The sequence below is a fragment of the Terrapene carolina genome, unplaced genomic scaffold, assembly GCF_002925995.2.
Source record: "Terrapene carolina triunguis isolate 2854851 unplaced genomic scaffold, T_m_triunguis-2.0 Scaffold67, whole genome shotgun sequence".
Classification (NCBI taxonomy): domain Eukaryota; kingdom Metazoa; phylum Chordata; order Testudines; family Emydidae; genus Terrapene; species Terrapene triunguis.
Genome location: NW_020664418.1, coordinates 31,834,621 through 31,855,202, shown reverse-complemented (window position 1 = coordinate 31,855,202; position 20,582 = coordinate 31,834,621). Strand labels below are relative to the sequence as shown.

At 41.2% G+C, this 20,582-nt stretch overlaps 1 protein-coding gene across 8 annotated transcripts in view; it reads right to left on the bottom strand.

Moving 5' to 3' along the window:
- Window positions 1–20,582, bottom strand: part of SEMA6D (semaphorin 6D) — a 36,620-nt gene that overhangs the window by 9,567 nt on the left and 6,471 nt on the right. For all 8 annotated transcript variants that reach the window (XM_024200715.3, XM_024200777.3, XM_024200758.3 and 5 more), the window contains exons 2-15: window positions 6,056–6,211; window positions 5,592–5,703; window positions 4,963–5,023; window positions 4,817–4,879; window positions 4,628–4,729; window positions 4,293–4,383; window positions 3,919–4,038; window positions 3,323–3,411; window positions 2,399–2,616; window positions 2,156–2,287; window positions 1,782–1,937; window positions 1,520–1,693; window positions 533–673; window positions 358–435 (exon numbers count right to left, since the gene is read on the bottom strand). In XM_024200715.3, coding sequence (XP_024056483.1) covers window positions 358–435; window positions 533–673; window positions 1,520–1,693; window positions 1,782–1,937; window positions 2,156–2,287; window positions 2,399–2,616; window positions 3,323–3,411; window positions 3,919–4,038; window positions 4,293–4,383; window positions 4,628–4,729; window positions 4,817–4,879; window positions 4,963–5,023; window positions 5,592–5,703; window positions 6,056–6,164 — 1,646 coding nt within the window. In that variant the 5' untranslated portion in view covers window positions 6,165–6,211. The remainder of the gene's footprint in view (window positions 1–357; window positions 436–532; window positions 674–1,519; window positions 1,694–1,781; window positions 1,938–2,155; window positions 2,288–2,398; window positions 2,617–3,322; window positions 3,412–3,918; window positions 4,039–4,292; window positions 4,384–4,627; window positions 4,730–4,816; window positions 4,880–4,962; window positions 5,024–5,591; window positions 5,704–6,055; window positions 6,212–20,582) is intronic.

The window sequence follows — 20,582 nt, the reverse complement described above, 5'->3', positions numbered from 1 at the left end:
CCAAGTCTAAAACGCATTCTTAAGTGTTGTGGTCTCCTGGGAGTGAGTAACTAGAATATTGTAATCTCTTTGCTAAACTGATGATGCTTATGGTCAGTAATTTGTCTGCATCATGCTCCAGGTAGCCCTCCCTATAGGTCTGATTGTCCTTACGCAGGTAAAACGTACATTGAAATCAAAGTCTTCCCTAAGTAAAGACTATAGAATTGGACCAGAATTTAGCATTCTGTTTTTTTACATATACTAAGAGAAACGTAGTATTTTTAGAGCATTAAAAAGGGAGATTTAGTGAATGAGTGCATGCACATATATAACCTACTGTAGATACATTGGGCTGATTTTAAAAATAACACTTACAACATGCCAGGTTTCACTCTTCCGCACGCCCCCTGGTCTAGCCAGCCACAATAGGGGTCTCGTGAAGCAATACAAGACCTGTGCAAGATCAAACCAGAGAAAATAATGTCTTTCATCCATCACCAGAGATTTCTGTGCCTTTATTTTATGGGAAAGTTGAGGAATGTAGGCTTACTTTTTACATGATCCATGACGCTCACAGCGACTGAGGGGAATTCTAACAACACAACTGGAGAATGCCACAAATACAACATGGTGTTCTTTATCCAACTGAAGGGAAATGACTTTTCTGTCCTCTTCACTCTCTGCATTACACCTGTTTGGTAAAAGTCATTTGAAACAGTTATTGATATAAACCAAAGTATCTTGTGTAAAGCTTACACTGGCAACATTTTTGATTTGGCAGTCAATTACAGCTGTGTAGGAACTGAAAACTGTATGCTCAACAATTACTATTGCTTGGACATTGCAATGATGAATGCTGTAGAAATGCTTACACATCAGTGTAATTTAATCTACTTTTAGGGTGATCCCCATACAACCTAAGGATTACCAGAGCTGTTTTTTTGGCCCCAGATCTGCAGCTGGGTGACAAGTTCTGTGATCCAGGTAGGAAAACTCCAAACCCACTAGCTTTGTGATCTCACTGTGTCTCATACACCTGTCATAGAGCAGACTCTAAAAATCTGCGCTGGGTCTATTTGGATTTTAAATGGAACACTTCACATGGCCCTACCCAAATTCTTTGCTTACAGAACAAACAATCTTTATTTCATTAGTGATTATTTTATTTATCACTGAACATTTCGAAATTCTTTAAAGGAATTCCTTAGCTAAGGTAATAGTGTATAAATACTGGTGTTTGGTATCTAGAAGAGATTGCATCAATGACTTAACAGGCGTGGAATTAAAATGCTCTCTGCTACCCAAAAAATGTATGTACTAAAATATTTTCAGGTTATTCAGCAGCATATCTCCTCCATAAACAGTGGGAAATGACAAAGAACGAGGAAATTGGTGAGAAAGCATTTACAAAAAAAAAAAAAAAAGTAAAGAAAAAACACCACTGCTTGTTAGGCCACGAGAAGAAAATGACTAGGTGAGAAACACACTGGAATATTTTTGGTATTCTGGAGAGCAGTACTTGTAAAATAATACCTACTTTGCATGATTATAAGCATCAATCTCTTCCAGTAATACGCTGTCATTCAAAGAAAAGGGTCTGGTCTTTGCCAAGATCTTAAGTACCACTCCTGCTTCAGAGCCAACAAATATGATTGTGTAGTTTTGGTAGGGTCCAGCGGAATGGTCTACAGCAACTGCAGTCAACCTATATCTACCAAAAACCGAAACGCACATAGTTATTCAGAAGAATATTTCTTTTTTGATGTACAGATGTGACTTACTTCACAAAGATTCCATACCTGACCCGTGTCTTTGTGAACCAGGGCTCCTCGATGACTGATGGAACGGCAGAATCCATCAATGGATGGGATTTGATGAAGGATAAAGTTTCATCCGGGAAATCAATGGAGGTTTTGTAAGCCTCTGCTAGACCATGTTTTGCACAGCAACCAGGTCTGAAAGGAAAGCAACATTTTTTCTTTCTCAATATTTTAGTTAATGAGAAAGGGTAAGCATCCTGAAAGAGCATGGCAGGCTGCAGATGAGAATACTTATGGTCCAAGTGAAAGCCACTGCTTCAATTTTACATGAGTAGATTCTCCAATGTGTCACTGATTTAAAGGTAGCAGTTTACAGGAATAACATTATTGTGTCATGAGCAAGAATCTTTTACCTTGGCTTTGGTACTTTGTCTTCGGGTACAGCTGTCCAAACAGAATCGGGAGTCTTTTGTTCTTTAAATCTTCCTTTGAATACTTTCTCAATGTCATCCATGCTGAAAGCACACACGGCTGAACCAGGGATGCTGTAAAATAAAAAAAAAACGGGTGCTATTGTAGTCTGAATTCTTGCAACAATCTTAGTTGTAACAGGGAACTGGAGAGCTTCTTTTGATGTTAGGTTGCTCATCTCTCACCTGTTAAGCTGTGTGGTGAATACACCGACAACAGTAGGGACTCCATTGATTTCTATTATGTCTGTGATCGACTGCAGAACATCAAAGTAGAAAAATGAATCCCCAGGAACAGAACAGTTGAGACGAGCTTTTAGGAATGAAGTCCAGTGTTTTTCCAGCACTCTCTGGGAGCCACCCATGTCATTTTTGCATATGCGTGCCACACGGGAATACACAGCCTGTACAGGGGACAAAAGGCAGAGATTGGCTTATGAAACGCTATAAAAAATACCCCCCATTTTCCAAGGATAATTTTGTTAACAGGAACATTGCGGCTCTATAGCTGCTTTTCTGAGTCTGTGTAGAAAGGAAGAAAGCAAACAACGTTTAGCTGCTAGTGCATAAGCATTTTAATGCATCATTGAGCCAACACACTACTCCCAGCCTTGCCTCCATCTTTTTTCAAAATCATATTGTTAGTAAGATTGAAAGTCTTCAATTAACCACGTGTAAATGGTTTAGTAATTTACTATAGAATATCCTTCCATGGTGAAGCAGAAGTATCATATTCTGCATTAGTATTACAGATATTCATTAGCCAGAGGCATTAGGGAGCCACCTTTTGAACCCCCCCCCCCGTTTTTTTTTTTAAACAGTAGGCAAAAACAGAATATCTGCTAATTTCCTGAGTTAAGGAAATGGCAAAGCTAAAAGATACCTGTGGAGGACTTTGTTAACAAGACAGGGCAAATGCAAAAAGCTTTAAGGCTCAAGATACCTGACAATTATAAGGATGAAAAAACTGTATCAACTTTATACCATTAATACAATATGATGTAAACTATATTTGTTGCTGAGGCTATTTTCTATGACAACCATATCTCACCCTGATAGGATTTTTGATACTTCACAGCCGATTGTGACACACTGACTTTATATACCTACCTTGCCTAAATTATTATGCTCTACAGCAATTTCTCGAAAGAAGAAATAAACATAGTTGCCATATTCTATGGCATGGAGGAAATGTGGTTCTGCAAGAAAGAATGAAGAGAAAGCTGTTTACCTAAAAGAACCATTCAATAAGTATAAGACACTGCCTGCTCTGCATGACTTAAAGGCTTTCCCTTGGTTACATACCAACTAAAGGGAACTCCAATATTCAAGACACTTTAGGAAGTCCAAATATGGGTGCATTCAAGCTTAAATGAACTTGTAGTCTTTAATGTCAGCTAATGGACTGTAAAAAGGCCTCAAAGGAATTGTATTACAGTGAAGGTCTTTGTTACTACAAATTCATTCATTAACCTATTTAACTGTGAGTGGGGGGTGAGGGGGGGGAACCCTTACATTTTAAACAAAGATTGTGCTTTATCAGCACAAAGTTGCTTTCTTATCAATTTGATCTTGCTATACCAAACATTGCATGTACGTTAACACAGTGTTGATATAAAAACATACTGGCTATGATACACTTCATCCTCAAGGTCAATAAAATTATATCTGTCACATACACAGGAAAGTAATTTTTTCAAAATTACCTTTTATCCATTTGGAATCATATTTTATTGTTCTTAGGGCAGATCCATCGCCCATGCTGCGGTAAATAACAGCATCGCTTGCCAGAAAATCTGCTACTGTTGCTGAATACAATTTCCCATCTAAAACAATAGTCAAAATGTGGTATTAATGGGCCATTAATAATACATAGAATTCTTACTAGTCTGTAATCTCTCTTTGTACTGCCACTCTCCCCAAAATTACTCTAACCTATATTTTAACAATTTAGCTTCTAATCCTTTTGAGACCCTTTAGTGTAATCTTAGAATCTGAGGCACCGTGACACCTGCAGCTTCTCTGTGCTTTCTTTTAAAGCCCTCTGGCACCTTCTGCATCATTAATCAAAAGTTCTTACCAGCAAAGAGGGCAACGTTGGTTTGTCTGGCATCAAATGGGCATCTTGCCAATCCGCTAATTTCCTCTCCGTCATACTCTAAGGTATTCAGCTAGAGAAGAAAAATAAATTGGTGGTGGTGGTCCTCTCTGTTCTACATACCAGCATGAAGGGGTAACCCTACTTTTACATATACCTTAACTCTAAATGATGGTTTCTGTCCATTTTTATCTAATATTCCATGACACTCGGGAAAAGAAGCATTCTGCAGTTGTACCAAAAAGCTTAACTATCATAACACAATTATTTTGCAAACCTATAAAACAACAGATGAATGGTTTATTTAACGTGCTTACCCAGTAGTATCTGCACATGGGGTTAAATGCATTTGTACCACAAACAAACACCATCTCATCATTTCTGGGAACAAAGACTTTAATAAAGTTATGGCATTCGTCCTGAAAGAAGAAAAACTTGTATTAAGAACAGATTTCACGCCCGCACTTAGTAGTAGTATTTTGCTGCTCTGTATATGATAAACATACTTTGTGTTTGCCTTTCATGGCACAGTTCTCTCTGTCCTGCTGTCTTGATCTCCAGGTTAATTTCTGTTTAAATCAAATAAGAAAGTTTACTTCTTGACCTGAAAATTCTTTAAAAAAATCAAATCAATTTCCTTACATCTACTCACTTTGCTTGGAGTAACTTCTGCCTTGGGAACTTCATTTAAGTTTACAGTATAAACTTGGTCCCTATTGGAAACAAGGGCATAAGACGCATCAAGTGAATGCATGAATATGTTGGCTGTATGGATAGTTTTTATTATAGATCTACTTTTTAGGAGACTCGATAGACAAAGAATATATTTTGAAGCCTTTATGGATTTTCTGAGTCAACACTGAACATTTTTGGTTCCCAATACAGTAATGGTTTTAGATAGCATCTGTGTTTTTCAGCTATTCAGTTCTTATCTATCACATATTGTCCAAGCCCAGCTCAGTGTGTCAACATGCGAAAGTTTTAGACTCTTTTCCTATATCCCTGAAGTGTCATTCCATGTTTAAAGTGACCAGGATACGTTTGAATCAGGGCTGTAATGTAAAAGGAGGAAAATGGTTTAGCATAACGCAGCAGCATATTGCTGCTTCTGGCCTTCAAATCCAATTTTTATACATGGGGCATAGATACTGTTTATTTCTCTGGGAGGCTCCCCCCCCCATTCCAATTCTGCAGATTATTTTTTTAATAAATTGCCCACATTAACGCATACCTAGGAGAAAAAATAATTTAAATCTAATAAACGGACTACAGGAAAATTACCTGCCAGCGATATAAAGTGTGTCTCGAATTTTCAACATCAGTTGAAAGTCCAGCCTGTGTTGAGATTCATTGCCTGAAGGGCGTCCTTTAAATACTGGATATTGCCTTGAATCTGCAAGTAAAAATGGGCTACACCATCACTCAGGATTATAGAGCTAAAGAATCAATATACAGCATTGATTAGCTGTATATACTAGGTGTAGAAGGGTTTACACTAAATTCCTCAAGTAATGTCTTGAATATGAATGAATAAAAGCTAGCCAATGTCAGCAAATGTTCTTTTTACTCAAATTAGCGCAGTATTTCTGATTGCTTTTTTTAAACGAGTAAGAGCCAGTAAATAAATGTGGTGAATTGCATAAGAATAAATATTTTTACTTGTCTACATATTAATTAATTAAAATTTCAATTAACCAAAACAATCATCTAGTGTTTTAAAGGCAAGCAATTTGCAGATTACTTACAATGGTAGTCAACAACATTAATAGGGTCATCGTCTTCAGGAAAGCTGACAGCTAGGCACCGGGACACAGTCAATAGCATCACACAAGCACAAAGCAGACGCAGCCTCATGGCTGGCGAAAAATAGCACCAGCTTCTTGGTAATACTGTTTAACTACCTGTAAAACAGAAAGGTGGCAATGAGGTTTCAATACTACAAGACAATAAAAGTGACTTCTTATTGCAGAGCGAGGGTTTTTTTATTTTAATGTTAGCAGTGGTGGAGTAAACTAGCGTTTATGAAAGGCCCCTTTGTGTATGTTGACGGAAAATTACTATGTGACAATGCTGACTAAAGCTTTTCTGAACCGTATTGATGTTTGCTAATTTTTAGTTGCATTTAGAGGTATTTTAGAGGCAGCCGATGAATGTTATCCTAGCTAAATCACAAAGATACATTTAGGCTGCTGACTTAGTGAGAACATTGTTAAAGTTGGGATTAGAATTTTAATTAAACTGCTATCTCTTTCCCTTCCCCCATTACCAAATGTCAGCCAACAAAATCCTATCCCATAAACTGCCTAAATCTTATCTACTAACATCAAGACACACATTGTTTGTGTATGCCTCAAGCCAGCGTTTAGATTTAAGCTTGTTTTAAATCTAAGTCTAATATTCTTAGGGCTATAGAGTCGCAAAAGGACTCAGGTGCCTAATTACCACTTTAGGCACTTAAATCCCAGAATCAGGCCCCACTGAGATTCACAAAACCCCCACTCAACCCCTATAGGCACTTAAACTCCACCGGCGCCTAAAGTTTTGCAATAAAAGCTCCCTAGGTCCTTTATGTTTCTTCCTCTGAGTATGCGCACAGCAGCTCCACACCAGGTGTCCAGACGCATAAGCCCCAGGGCGATGCACGAACCAGGGGAAGATAAGCAGAGGCACACCTAACTCACTGGTGGGCCTGATCCAGTAAGCGTGCTCAGACCTTGCCAGTGGATTGGGCCCTATGGGAGTCTGGAGGAGGCGCTCCCTCATAACGTTGAGTCCAATAATTAGGTACTTACCTAGGATGTGGGAGACCCCTGGTTCAAGTCCGCCTGAGGGGGAGAAGTAATTTGAATTGGATTCGCCATCTCTTAGGTGAGTGCCCTACCCTCTGCACTATGGGATAGTCTAATGTGGAGTGCTCTCACTGGGCTATGTATTCCTGAGGGCATTCTGCACCTAAAAATTAAACATTCTTCACACAATATTTTAAAATTCTGCCAGTTTTATTTGCCAATAAATAAATGCAGAGGCTCCAGCATGGCAGCAGGGAGCACAGGCCACTGGCTGCATGCAGGTCGGAGATCATCCTGCAGCCCCCCGCCCCAGGACACAGACTCAGCGGTGCGGCTTTACCCAACCCTGATACAGCACAATGCCTGGACCTGTTCCAGAAACACCCTAGGGCCCTGCCCCTCTGCACCAGGTATGAGGCAGGCTGGTTCAACCAGGCAGGATCCAAGCGTGGAGGAGCTCAATGTAGGGGATCCAGATGTGGGGTGAGAGGATTATGTGTGGGACAGTCTGGGTGCAGACAGCTCAGTGGTGGGGGGATCCAGGTGTGGGGGGATCTGGATGCACAGAGGCTTGAGGGGGGGGGTTCCAGGTGCAGGGGCAATGGGACTCTCCAGGTGCAGGTGGTTGGGGCTCAGCAGAGGAGTCTAGGTGTGGGGGGGGCTCAGCAGGGGGGGTGTCTGGGTGCTGGGGGAGTGGGGCTTGGTGGGATGGGGGTCTGGGTGCAGCTAGTTGGGGTCAGTGGTGTGGGGGTCTGGATGTGGGGGCTTGAGGTGGGGCATCAGGGTGGGAGTTTGAGTGCAGGGAGCTCAGTGGGCAGTGGGCTGGGTGCAGGGGTGGGTGCCTGGAGGCAGGGGATCAGGTATGGAGGGCTAGAGGCGTTCTGGGTGTACGAAGTGAGGCTTGTCAGGGGTGTCTGGATGCATGGGGGTTGGGTAAATGGGGAAGCTGCTCCCCATACAGTGATTCCTCCCCCCACAGCTGAGGAGCAATGGGGCAGGAAGCAGGGGAGGTTTTCGGGGGGGGGGGGGAAAGATGGTCTGATATAGTCCCAGCCACTCCTTGCAGGGGAAGAGGAAGTCCCGTCCTCTCCTGCCTCCAGCCCAGACGGGACTAGGAGCTCATCCCAGCTCAGGGTAGGAGCCACTAGCTGGGGTGTCCCCAGCTCGGTGGTGAGTTACCTCTCCGTCAGCTGCTCTGAGTTCCTGAAATGATGTACCTGCACAGCTAGAGAGTGGCGCATGACTGCTCTTGCAGCGTCCCTTTGCTTCCCTGTCAGAAAGTCATTTTTCTATGGGGAAGCAACGAAATCTGCGGGGGACATGAATTCTGCGCAAGTGCAGTGGCGCAGAATTCCCCCAGGAGTAGCTATGGGATAATCTAATGTGGAGTGCTCTCACTGTCTCCAGTTAAAACTGTTCCACTGTGCCTAAATCAAGTCAGGGTGCATAAATCAAGGGAGACTGGACCCTGTGTCTCCTATGTGAGTGCTGTGACCACCATACTATAGAATAATTCTCATGCACTCTCTCTGGCCCCAGTGATTCTTTCATTATTTATCCACAGTGGAACAGCTTCACTGAGGGAGTCCCATATCAGAATATTGCATAGCTCCATGGCTGGAGCACTCATGTGAAAGGTGGCAGATCTCAATTCAAATCCCTTCTACCCACAGTTGAGGGGGGATTTGAATCACGGGGGGTCCTCACCTATCCCCTGGGAGCAGCCTAACCACATAGCTAAAAGTTATGAGGAGTGCCTCCTCCCATTGCCTGGCTTTTTGCAGAAATGGCATAGGCACCTAACAGCAAAGGAGGGTTTGCTGCTGAGAATTCCAAGTGTCTGGAAGCACTTCCCTGCAGTCTGGACTTAGGTGCCTATCTGCGAGAGAGGGGTGGGGTTTAGCATACAACCCTTGCTTTGGCACCTCCTACCACGTGGGTTTTTGTGAATCCCGTTCTCAGGCATCTATCTCTCCCCATGCATTGTATAGCGAGCCTAATTCAGGCTTTGTGACTCCAGTGGTTTTCTAGGCACCTAAAAGTTAGGCATGGTGACGCTGACTGACCACACCTAGGTTTCTTTGTGACTCTAGCCCTCAATACCTGACATTCTATTCCCTTGTCCCTTGTACAGTGATTTACACATGTGCAAGGGGAGCATAAAATGGTAGTGTTTGTCACCCACGCTGCACTTCCTTCGCATTGGTGTGCAAAGTGCAGAGCAATGGAGAGAATCAGTCCCTGAGAATGTATTTCCCCCACCTAATGCTATAACTAACTAAATAATGCGGATAATTATGTATAGACTTGACAGCATTCAACTTTTATTTTTATAAGGCCCATGTATAATATCATTTTTTATTTTTTTCAATGTTTTCAATTTAAGTTTTCACAGCTGTGGGAAATTCGGGGGGGAGGGTCAGACAATAATTATTTAATGGCAGTAGATGCTAAGATTCAAAAAGTTTAAAGCTTTATAACCATTAAAACACAAAATGTGAACATGTCAAAATACACAAAGTAAATTATTTAAATCAAACTCTACAAGTTCTCAAGAAGCATTTTCCTTACTGTGTCTCTCTGTAAATTTTGATTATCATCCCTGGAAATATTTTTTCATTGGTTTGTTGTGTCTAACAAAACTGATCTTTCCAATATTTACTGATTAAAAATCTAATCTTTCCAAATCCAATTATGTAGCACCTTGTTTAGTCTGAGGCCACCCAAATGATTGTATAGTATGTGTTGAGATCACGACATACGCCATGGAAATGCAGTAGTAGCACTATACAACAATGCTTTTAGGGGGCAAGTGAAATGTAATTTGGGCAAGATGCAAGAAAACATTTCTCAAGGATTTTTAATGACCACACGTAGTCTGGGCATAGGTTTTATTTCACATTAGAAACATGGCAACTGCAATACCATACCTCATAGCAACTTTCCAAAGCATTAGTTCAGTTTTGAGTTGCAGGTACAAATCTCTATTGATTTAATCATAAACACTATGTTCTGCAGTTGTTGAAATCACTTATTCTAGTAAATTATTTGTCTTAGGAAAATAATCAGATCTCCTGATTCCTAATATTTCTGAGACCCAGTTAAAATGTGCTTAAGTGCTACTGAAAGTTAGGATGCTTAGGATGAAAAAGTTGGTCTCACTCCCAGGGTTGGTTCTGTGCAAGGATTGTCCAAGTTCCTATGGCAGCTCATGAGTGAGCTCATGCTGGACTAGGTGAGACCAGCATAGATGGCGGTAGTATTTGGCAATGGAAGGTATATATGAGGTCCTATCCATTACAGACTGACCTGAAAAAGATGCATTTTTAACTGTTAATGATGCTTCTGCATCTCAAGTCCACCAGCCAAGAACTGATGGGTTGCACTCTTAGGCAAGACTGATAAGCAGCAGTGACTAATAAACACTAACGATTCCTGACACCGTCCTTGGCTTGACACAGCCTCCTCAGATGACGCATCTAGCATTAAATTAATAGTGAATGCACTTAAACAGAATGGAATTAATAATGTTAGTCAAGTTAGTTCCTTCTTGTTCAAGTATACATCAGAGTGGGATACTGCAGCTTGGTGGCTCTGAGATACATTCTTCTTTCTGCAAACAGAACTCTGGCTCTTACAAGCTTTGAATACCAATCCTATTCTCAAGACTAGGAAAAGAATGAAGCGAGGCATCAAAGACCTCAAGATGTAGTAGGTCAAACACAACCGATACAAAGGCAAAATGGCTGGTAAAGAACCTTGTAGAATTCCTCTCCTGAAGCCTCCGTCAAGCCAGGAGGAGGCCTAGGGTAAGTGGAAGGGCCATCAATTCTAACTGACCAAAGAGCTCTTTTGGCCTGGTAGGATTTAGAAATACACGAGCTCGATGGATCAGTAGATGCATCAATTCCATGTGCCTCACACCATGATTTTTTGGAGCCCTTGCCCCTTCCACAAAATAAACACATTCTGAAATTTCAATTCCCAATCTACCATGGAGACATTTCTGAGATTGTGGGTATATTAGACACAGGAAGGATTTCCTCCTCCCAGCCCCCCAACCCAAAACGATCAGGGAAAACATCTGAATAAAGGTCACATGAAATCTTGATGTAACATCTGTCACAAAGAAGAGTACTTGAAACAGGGCCTTATTTTTACTTGAGCAAAATTAAAACAAAATGGCAGTCAAGAACAAAGGGTAGCTACATGTGTGCTGGTCAAAAATTACAGTGACATAAAAAATAACTTTGCTAAAATGAAGAGCCCCCCCACCCCCCCTCAAAAAAAAATTAAAGAGCAAACAAAGTGAGAATCAGTCTTCTCAATAACACATTTTAATCCAGGAGTTAAAGAGCAGTGTAATGCTAGTGGACGAGTCCCCACAGAGAAATTTTCCAGGACAAACATGGACAAACCCACATTTAAAACTTCCTTGAGCGGAGAGGATTGAAATCCCTTCTAACCCAACCTCGCCTCTCACAAACCCTTATCAGAGAAAGATAAGAAAGGCCATACTGAGTCAAACCAAAGATCCATCTAGCCCAGTAATCTGTTTTCCGACAGTGGCCAATGTCAGGTGCTTCAGAGGGAATGAAAAGAGCAAGTAATCCCCTACATCTACTTCTATGTGAAGGTCTTTGTCATGAAGAGGGAGAAGATCCAACAGGGAAAGCTAGCCTCAGTCACCTGTGATTGTAGAGGTAAAGGTTTCTTTATTATTCGGTATATTAAAAGCATTGAAAGAAAATGAGTATCAACTCGCACTGCCAATATGTGTAGGAGGGAAAGGGCAGCCACTTTGTGAAGGTATTTGGATCTACTATCAGACCTTTGGCAGCCTTGACACAAACAGATTGAGATCAGGACTGCCAGGAAGGAATAAAACCTGAAGATAGACTGTTCCTGGGATGAACAGAAAATTTACTCAACCTGGCCACTAGAACACAGGCTTTGCCAGACCAGGTAAATACTTCTGTTGCACACAGATATGCTATTGTGAAACACATACATAATTCTTACCTCATTCAACCCTGTTAATGGAGGTCTGCAGGGGACTATACAAATAGAAACGCTGAGGTATTTGTTTCACCAGAATCACCTGATTATGAATTATTGGAAATATGTGCCCAGAAGAAAATTTAGAGCTCAATTACGCTCCCTGGGTCTGATTCTTTTCAGCCAGGCTTCAAACTGGTCTTTGATGAATTTTGCCTACAAATTGCAGCACCAACGTTTTTGCTACTGTAGGTGCAAATATTGGCAGCAAAAGTATTCCTAGCCCCGTTTCACAGAGGGGGAGTTGAAGCAGTGACAGATAAAAGCCAGAATTTTCATAAAGGCTCAGCAGCTACAACTAGAGGCAGATTTTTCAAAGACCTCAGCAGCCAATAAGCCCCTCTGAGAACAATGGGAGCTACTAGGTTTTACAGTAAGATTTTCCAAAGAGGTCAGGTGACTTGTCCAAGGTCAATACATACATAAAGGCTGTGGAAGAGATGGGAATTCAATCTAGATCTTCTGGACTCCAGTTCAGTGCCTTAACGAGATTTTGCAGGTACTAAAATACAAGGATAGTTGTCTGATGGTGCAAACTTTCACCTGTAAAAAGGAAACTGGCCTGGGTGAAAATCCTCACTGGCTATTTCACAGCAAATAAAGGGCTGGCTGTGCAAAAAGCAAGAAGTTGCCCCAAATCTTTAGCTGCCTATTTGTGGCTAGTTCCTGTCATTCTTTGATGAGAATGCCACCTTTCAATTCTTGATTGGTGGAATCCAATATCACACTTAATAGGGAAAAGGTCAGTGTTCCTTATCCATTCATCGACCCAAAACTTTGTCAATTTATGTGTGACATTCCATTAATCATTGTTGCATGTTTCTGCCATGTAAAAGGAAATGGGGGAAGGGAAAGTGAGCCAGCTGCAGAGAAGAAATAATTAAATAAAATAGATTAAAACCAATTTCCCCTCTGAAAATCATAGCCAAATTACTTTATACTACCAATATTTCATAAATTACCAAGCACAGACTGCGATATGTGGGGTGGGGGGCAGGTAAATACAAAGAGCACTTCGGGCCAGGTTAGAATGAAACAAACCTAGCTACTAATCAGCCTTAAATGTCCTCTAGGAGGGAAAAATGAAACTAAGTAATAAATTAAACTTGGGGGTTAAAAAAGCTACTATAATGAAAAATATTAAATGAGGCTTTGTCAAATTTTGCCATTTTCTTTCTGCACTTAGCACAGAACAAAGCCAGGTGTTATGAGGGCAGCAAAGGGATTTCTTTGGGAGAAATGGTGTCTCTTTGAAATGGGGCACCATATTACCAGATTACTGCCACTTCAATACTAGGTTCTAGTTTGTCAAAGTCATCAGGGTTTTTGGGGTTTTTTTTACTATCCCCTGACGTTTTGAGACTCACTTCTGTATAAATCTGGAATTTGCCTGCTGGTTCAAAGTTTGAGAAGCACCAAGATTGAAAATAAGGGTGCCCTGAGAAACTAACAAGTACACATGACTATACCTGGGAGTAAAAATAGGTATGTGCATGCCATTGAGTGCACAGGTGCTTTTCTGCAGTCCTGATGCATGCTAGTACGCTTGAGGGTGCACCTTTTGAAAAGAGCTTTAAACTTGTTCATTCCAATAACAGTGCAAATGTAAAGGTCTGCTCCAGGTCCAATTCTCCTCTGTCACTGCTGGCTCATGCATGCTCACCAAGTTTCCTGGGCTCCACAACTGTGAATGCTGCTCCCCATTCCAAAGGGGAAGGGACACTCTTTCTAGACGTCTGAGTATGCCTAACGCAGCATTCTGCCGCCACTTCTGTGGCACTTCAGTATGGTAATCAGGCTCTTGACAATGGTATTGAGGGGACTTGCTGAGCATATTCCTGAATGGCCTTTTGGGGGATGAGTTTTTGTGTGGAAGACAATGAGTGAAATCCTGGCCCGAGTGAAGTCAATGGTACTTTTGCCAGATTTCAGTGGGGCCAGGATTTCTCACTATATGTTCAACCTATGGGTGATAAATGGCCTCTGGTGAGATGGCAGAAGGGCTTGAGAAGCTGAAGTAGCAGGATGCAGGGGAGAAGAGGTGCAGCTCACTCCCAAAGAGTAAGGTGGGTTTTTTGTTTGGGGTTGCTGGGAGTTTTTTGTTGCCTTCTATGGCAGGCCATCCTTCTCAGGGACTTTGGAAACTTTTTACTAGATCCAGGTCCTAACAGATAACGCCAAACATGTTAAAGTTAAACCTCATTCTCTGTTGCCCAGCACCTTGTGAAGTAGTTATCTATACCTGGGTGAAGTGGGTGTTCCGTGTTACTAAATCAGAATAGTTGAGTTTTATACCCCCTGTGGCAGGTGTAAATGACTAACACGGTCCAGGCTAATGGGGAATCAGGCCCAACATATCGGTAGATGAACTTTGAAAACACTGTATTCTCTATATTCCAAATTAAAAGACAAAAACAGTGCAGTCTAGCGGCCTGAGCACAGGACTTGGGGGTAGGAATTCCTGAGTTCTAATCCTGGGTGTGCCACTGTGTTGTTGTGGCCTTGGTTATTCTCTCAAAGTCTCGATTTCCTGTTTTGTGAAATGGGGGTGATAATGTTTACTTCCTATACCACAGGAGCAGTGTAAATATTCAGTAGTTTTTATGCAAGGCTCTTTAAATGTACACATCTCTGTAAGTACTAACTATGGTTAATTTTATAATCAAGGGGTCAAATTTTGATCTTAGGCCTAGTCTGACCACAGATTTTTGTACTGGAATGACTATGCCTGCTGGGGAGGTGATTCCCCCCCATAAAGTTATACCAGTACAAAGAAATCCCATTCAAGACACCAACTTGTCATACAGGAAGGGGAATCAGCGATACCAATATAAGGCATCTTTTTACTAGTATAAGTTTGCCCACACTTATACTAGGGGGAATGGGGGGGAGGGTTGTACTCATTTAACTATACTGGTATAGTTCAGGTATAGTTACTGAAGGTAGACAAAAGTTGGTTTCTTCCATGGGATTTCTCTCATGTGTATTCCTTTTAATATGGATTGACTTCAGTGATTCTGGATGCATGTTACTGAGGGCAACATTTGGCACAGGGTGCATTTAGGTCTCACACGCTGGCTGTGCTATGGTAAATCCATATTTAAAAGCTTGATAATGTTAGCCCATTTTGGCTAATTATCAAATAAAGAGTAGAGAAGGAGAATATTCTGGCCTTACAATACGAAGTCACATACTTACACTATTCTTGTGGCCCCTGAGCTTACTCGAAGACTGCATAGAATTAAACACATCAGTCATAAAATGAACTGAAGAAAATGTGTTTATGGACCATATAAATGCACACTTTTGATATGATGGCTCCTCCATTTTATCCTGCAATATACACACATTCATACTTTTTTATGGGGACAATTTTTATAAAATTTCTGGAGAAATTTAGTATTTGGAGCCATGATACTAACTGATTCTGAAACAGCAAATAGAAGATCTGTCTCTTTAAGATATTGCCTGACTTGTTTAAAGATGTCTGCATCAACACTTCTTGAGCTATGTCAAAGTAAAAAATTGTTTAATATTAAAGTGATGAAACCATAGTACTGAATATCACAGGTTTGATCTTAATTGGCTTATAGTACTGTTAGTTACACTTCAGTAACATTACAGAGAGAGCACACCTCCCTTTCCTCTAGAAGAAAATGATAGAATGGTTGCTAAATGGCTAGGGCAGTGGTTCTCAACCAGGGATACGCGTACCCTTGGGGGAACACAGAAGTCTTTCAAGGGGTACTCAACTCATCTGGATATTTGTCTACTTTTGCAACAGACTACGTAAAATTCACTAGCAAAGTCAGAACTAAAATTTCATACAATGACTTGTTTATACTGCTCTATATAGTATACACTGAAATGTAAGTACAATATTTATATTCCAATTGATTTATTTTGTAATTATATGGTAAAAATGAGAAAGCAGTTTTTCAGTAATATATTCAGTAATAATTTTCAGTGCTGTGACACTTTTGTCTTTTTATGTCCGATTTTGTAAGCAAGTAGTTTTTAAGCGAAGTGAAATGTGCGATACACAAGACAGATCAGATTCCTGAAAGGGGTACAGTAGTCTGGAAAGGTTGAGAGCCACTGGGCTAGGGTGACTTATAGTGATGCAAAAGTTCAGTGGTTGATTAGACACACTTTGAGGACTGAACTCTCTTGTGATCAAAAACTAACTCGAACAAAGCAGTTTCAGCACGAAATGAAATAAGATGTAGACCAAAACATACGTGATCCCTTCAATTATCGTTCTTTACGCTGGTTTTTGACTTGTTACTCCATTTTCTGTCCTTTGCCAGGGCATTACACATGCTCTACAGTTGAAAGCGAACTTTGTTTTGAAGCTGTATCTGCTGCCAGAGCTGTTATATAGCTCCTGTGGGACTTACTCCCTTTGACAGTTTGCCAGAGCCTGAGCTTGGTGACAAAGTGCAAGGTACATTTGCTTATGCAGTATTCTAATTAACCATCTTAACAGACCTACATTTTACTAATGTAAACTGCTTGCCTTGGACTGGGACTGCTCTATGATATGATGAATTTACTGGTTACAGCACCCAAGCAGTATGATATGAAAATGAAGAGTGGATTTTGGTGTGTAGCTGCTTTGTTTTTAGAAAAGTGCCATAGTGCCAGCCCTGGAGATGTAAGTCTTCCATTTATTCCCAGAACAGGTGCAGCACAGACAGCAATAATGCAAGCTTCTACTCAGTGCTCTGGCCCAGACCTGCAGGGACCAATCTTACCAGCAAGATAATAGTTTAGGGTCCATCGATACTCAGGTATTTTTCTTTTTTCTGTTTTTTTCTCAGCTCATGAACCTGTGTTTCATGAGACCCATTAAGAGTTAACTTCCATGTTCCTGTGATTTTTAAATGGATGTCAAAGTTGCCCAGTGTTTTCCATGGGTGCCTGCCTTTTGGTGTGCAGTTTCTTTGAGACTGAAATCTAAAGCGTTTCCACGCTCTCTAATGATGATGCAAATATTTATATGATTAGATATAGGCTTTAATATAGACTCAGAAACAAACAAAAAGACTGAAGCCAAAGTGAACTGATACTTTCATGGCTGGAGACTTAACTTTCAAATGTGGATGGGAGTCACAAGTGAAATAAATAACTGTTTTTATACAAGACCTACAGTGCTTGATTTTATATTGCAACACCACCATTCATTTCAGCTTGGTTAGTAGTCCTTGATAAGGAGAGCTATGGGACAGGTATAAACCAGTGCGTGCAAGTGAGGATATAATGTAGACCTAAGGTGTAATTTATTCAGCTACAGAATCATCAGTTTCTCTCTTTCATGAGCACTACCATCTTTCAACACTGGAGAAAATGGCCCCTCACATGAACAGCCCTCCCTAGGACTCCTAACCAAAGCATCAGCACTGTCCACTAGCACCTCGGGCCAGCACATGAGGGACAAGAGAGTGAGGGTTGGGTATGCCTGCAGGAGAAGAAGGCTGAGATGTTCTGAAATGGAAAGGAGGGTATTTGAAGAGGCCCTTAGTGCCCTCGAGAGTAGGATGCTGAGGAGTGAGAGAATTGCACTGTGGAGGGGGCATATCTGTTGTCTAACAGCCAGTGGCCCAGACAATGTAGCGCTGAATCTTGCTTCAGGAAGAATATCCTCCTCCACACCTCCTCCCCATCCCAAACCTCTTGCATTATGTTGCGGGGGGTGGTGCTGATGGACAATACTGCAGCTGCTGGATGTCAGTGCAAGGTCGTGGGGTGGCTGCTGGCTAGAAGGGTGCTGGTTGGGAATGCTGCTTTGGGAGGAGGGGTTTACAGGAGTGCCAGCACTTCAAAGAGGAAGTAAATGGCTGGTAGAAAAGATGAAGGGAAAGAGAACAACAAACAGGTCACAGCCTCCTAAGCATCTTGGGAGCAGGGTTACTAGTATACACATTGAAGGCTGAATTTTTAGCCAGCCTCAAATTTTGCCCACACACTTGATTTAGCCTGTAAAAATGGGTGAACAACTGTTTTGAATATATGTTGGCCTCTTCTATGGACTAATCTAGTAGTTGGTCACTAAACTGACCCATTGGGATATGCAAAACATGTATTCTGCCACTTTTGTCAGACCAGTCAACTGCATGTGCAAATGCAGGTGTGAAAAAAGTATACAAAGCTGGAGCTCAAACTTAACTCTTAAGATTATCTTGTTGAGTGTTAAAGATTAACTACAACAGGGAAAGAATGTTGTCCAGAATGTTTCTCTTGTGCCAGAGAAGAGAATGCACTGTGGATTATATTCTTCTCTCTCATGGGTTATTTAAACTTTTGTGTAATTGTTTACCCTGTTGCTTTTATTTACTCTATGACATCAAAAAGCATTAATTTACCATGTGACATTTCATATTTAGCATTTGCGACACAGTGCATCGAAATCTGATGAAGGCAAACCAATTTTATAACATGCACTGTGCAATTGTTTTGCAGCATTGCCCTCAAGTGTAAAGTCTCTTACATTTTTTAAATTGTCTAATCAAATGCAGACTCTGTTCCAGTCACGCTAGATTTTCACATAATGGCAGATATTTCTTTTTAGCCTAGCATTGAACACTTGGATCACATTATTACATTTGCTACTTTTGTTGTTTGTGAGTGTATATTTGCAAATGTATCATATACATGCACATGCACACACTCTGCGAGGGAGGGGAATTCATTATTGTGCTGTGACCCACTGGGGGATATTCCTGGTGCAAAAGGCCATCTGTGGGAGCTGCAAAGCTGGCTCTACTCCCCACCCTAATAAGAGGCACCTGCAGTGGGAGCAGGTGGGGTTTCAGAGACTGAAGGAGGAATGGTAGGTGTTCTTGCACCACTGTAATGTCTCTTTGCAACAGGGGCACCATTTAGGGCAGCTGTAGCCTGTACATGGGGCCAGCATGCACCAGCTGTCTTAGACTCTTATATCTATCACCCACATCATTGTAGTATCTGAGCATCTCCAAATCTTAAATGTATGTATCCTCACAACATATTGTGAAGTAGGGAGAAACTTATACCCATTGGGAAACTTAGGTGCAGAGAGGATAATTGATTTGCGCAAGGTCACACTGGAAGCCTGTAGCAGAGAAGGAAATTGGATCTAGGTCTTCTAAGTTCCCAGCTAGCACCCTGACCACTATACCATCCTTCCTCTCATACAAGCTCCCAGCGGACCGTGAATAGGGGGGCACAAACCACTCCCCTCAGCTGTTGTGTTACAAATAGCACCAGCACAGAGATGAATTTGGCCCTGTGTGAATGAACAAGTATATCTGACCCAAACAAAATACACATGTGCATGCGTATATATCTATCTCTACAACTGCATGAAACAACTATACGTATGCTGCAAAAAATGAAATAAATATATGGCCATAGTTTTTCCATGCCAGGCCACTGCTCTATCAAGTCCAGTATACTGTCTTTGGCAGGGAGCAAAGCCTGATGCTTCAGGGGAAGGAAAACACCATCGACTGCGCACCTTGAAAAATCTTGTATAGTTGTATAAAGAGCAAAAATTTCTATCCTACTCTCTGCAGGGAATCAGATTAATCCCTGAAGCATGTGATTTGATTATCCTTGTCCTAGGTTATCATTAAATCAAAAAATGTATTGCTAAAAATATCTGCACAGCATTTACATCATGAAAGTATATGATTTAGTCAGCAAAAACAAATGACTAGCCTTTCAAGTGTCTTAATCTTTGATACACATGTGCTGGATTTAAGGAACAGTCATGGAGAAGCAGATCTTTGCAAACTGAACTAAACCATTCAACTCTGTAAGATGATGTTTTTCTTATTACTCCTTTCATGAGGCGCCTGGGGACATTGTTCTCTCACTGTTGACAACTTTCACACTCTTATCCCTACCCCCTCACCTCAGCGCCCTTTCTCCAGGTGGTAATACACAGAATAGCTATATTTGCAAAAAAGCTGGCTCTTAGCCAACTGCAGGGACTGGAGAGTGATTCTGTACTGGTTTGCTGATTATCTGATCCTAGACACTGAATGCATTACTTCTGTAAATTACGAAGCCTGCTCTAGCCAGGGTGGTAGTAAGATCTGACGCCCATCCATTTAATTGTGTGCTATTCAACTGTGGAGACATGCACTGCAGATGTGTCCCTTTAAAAAAATTTTAAAATACAGCCTACAATAATGGGCAGAGTAATGGCTACTTTACTAACACTTTAATGTTTTCAAAACACCAGCTAAGGTTTTAAACCATCCTGAAGTTTACCTCTTATATGTATGCTTAGGATCTTATTCTGGCATTTGAAATTTAAATACATATATACTTCTTTTCTCCTCTGCAGCCTCCAAAGCACACACAGGCACACTGGTGCCTGGGTAGTGTTTGACTGAAGGATTGAAGGAGGATTTCAAATATGAGTACAAGAATTTTC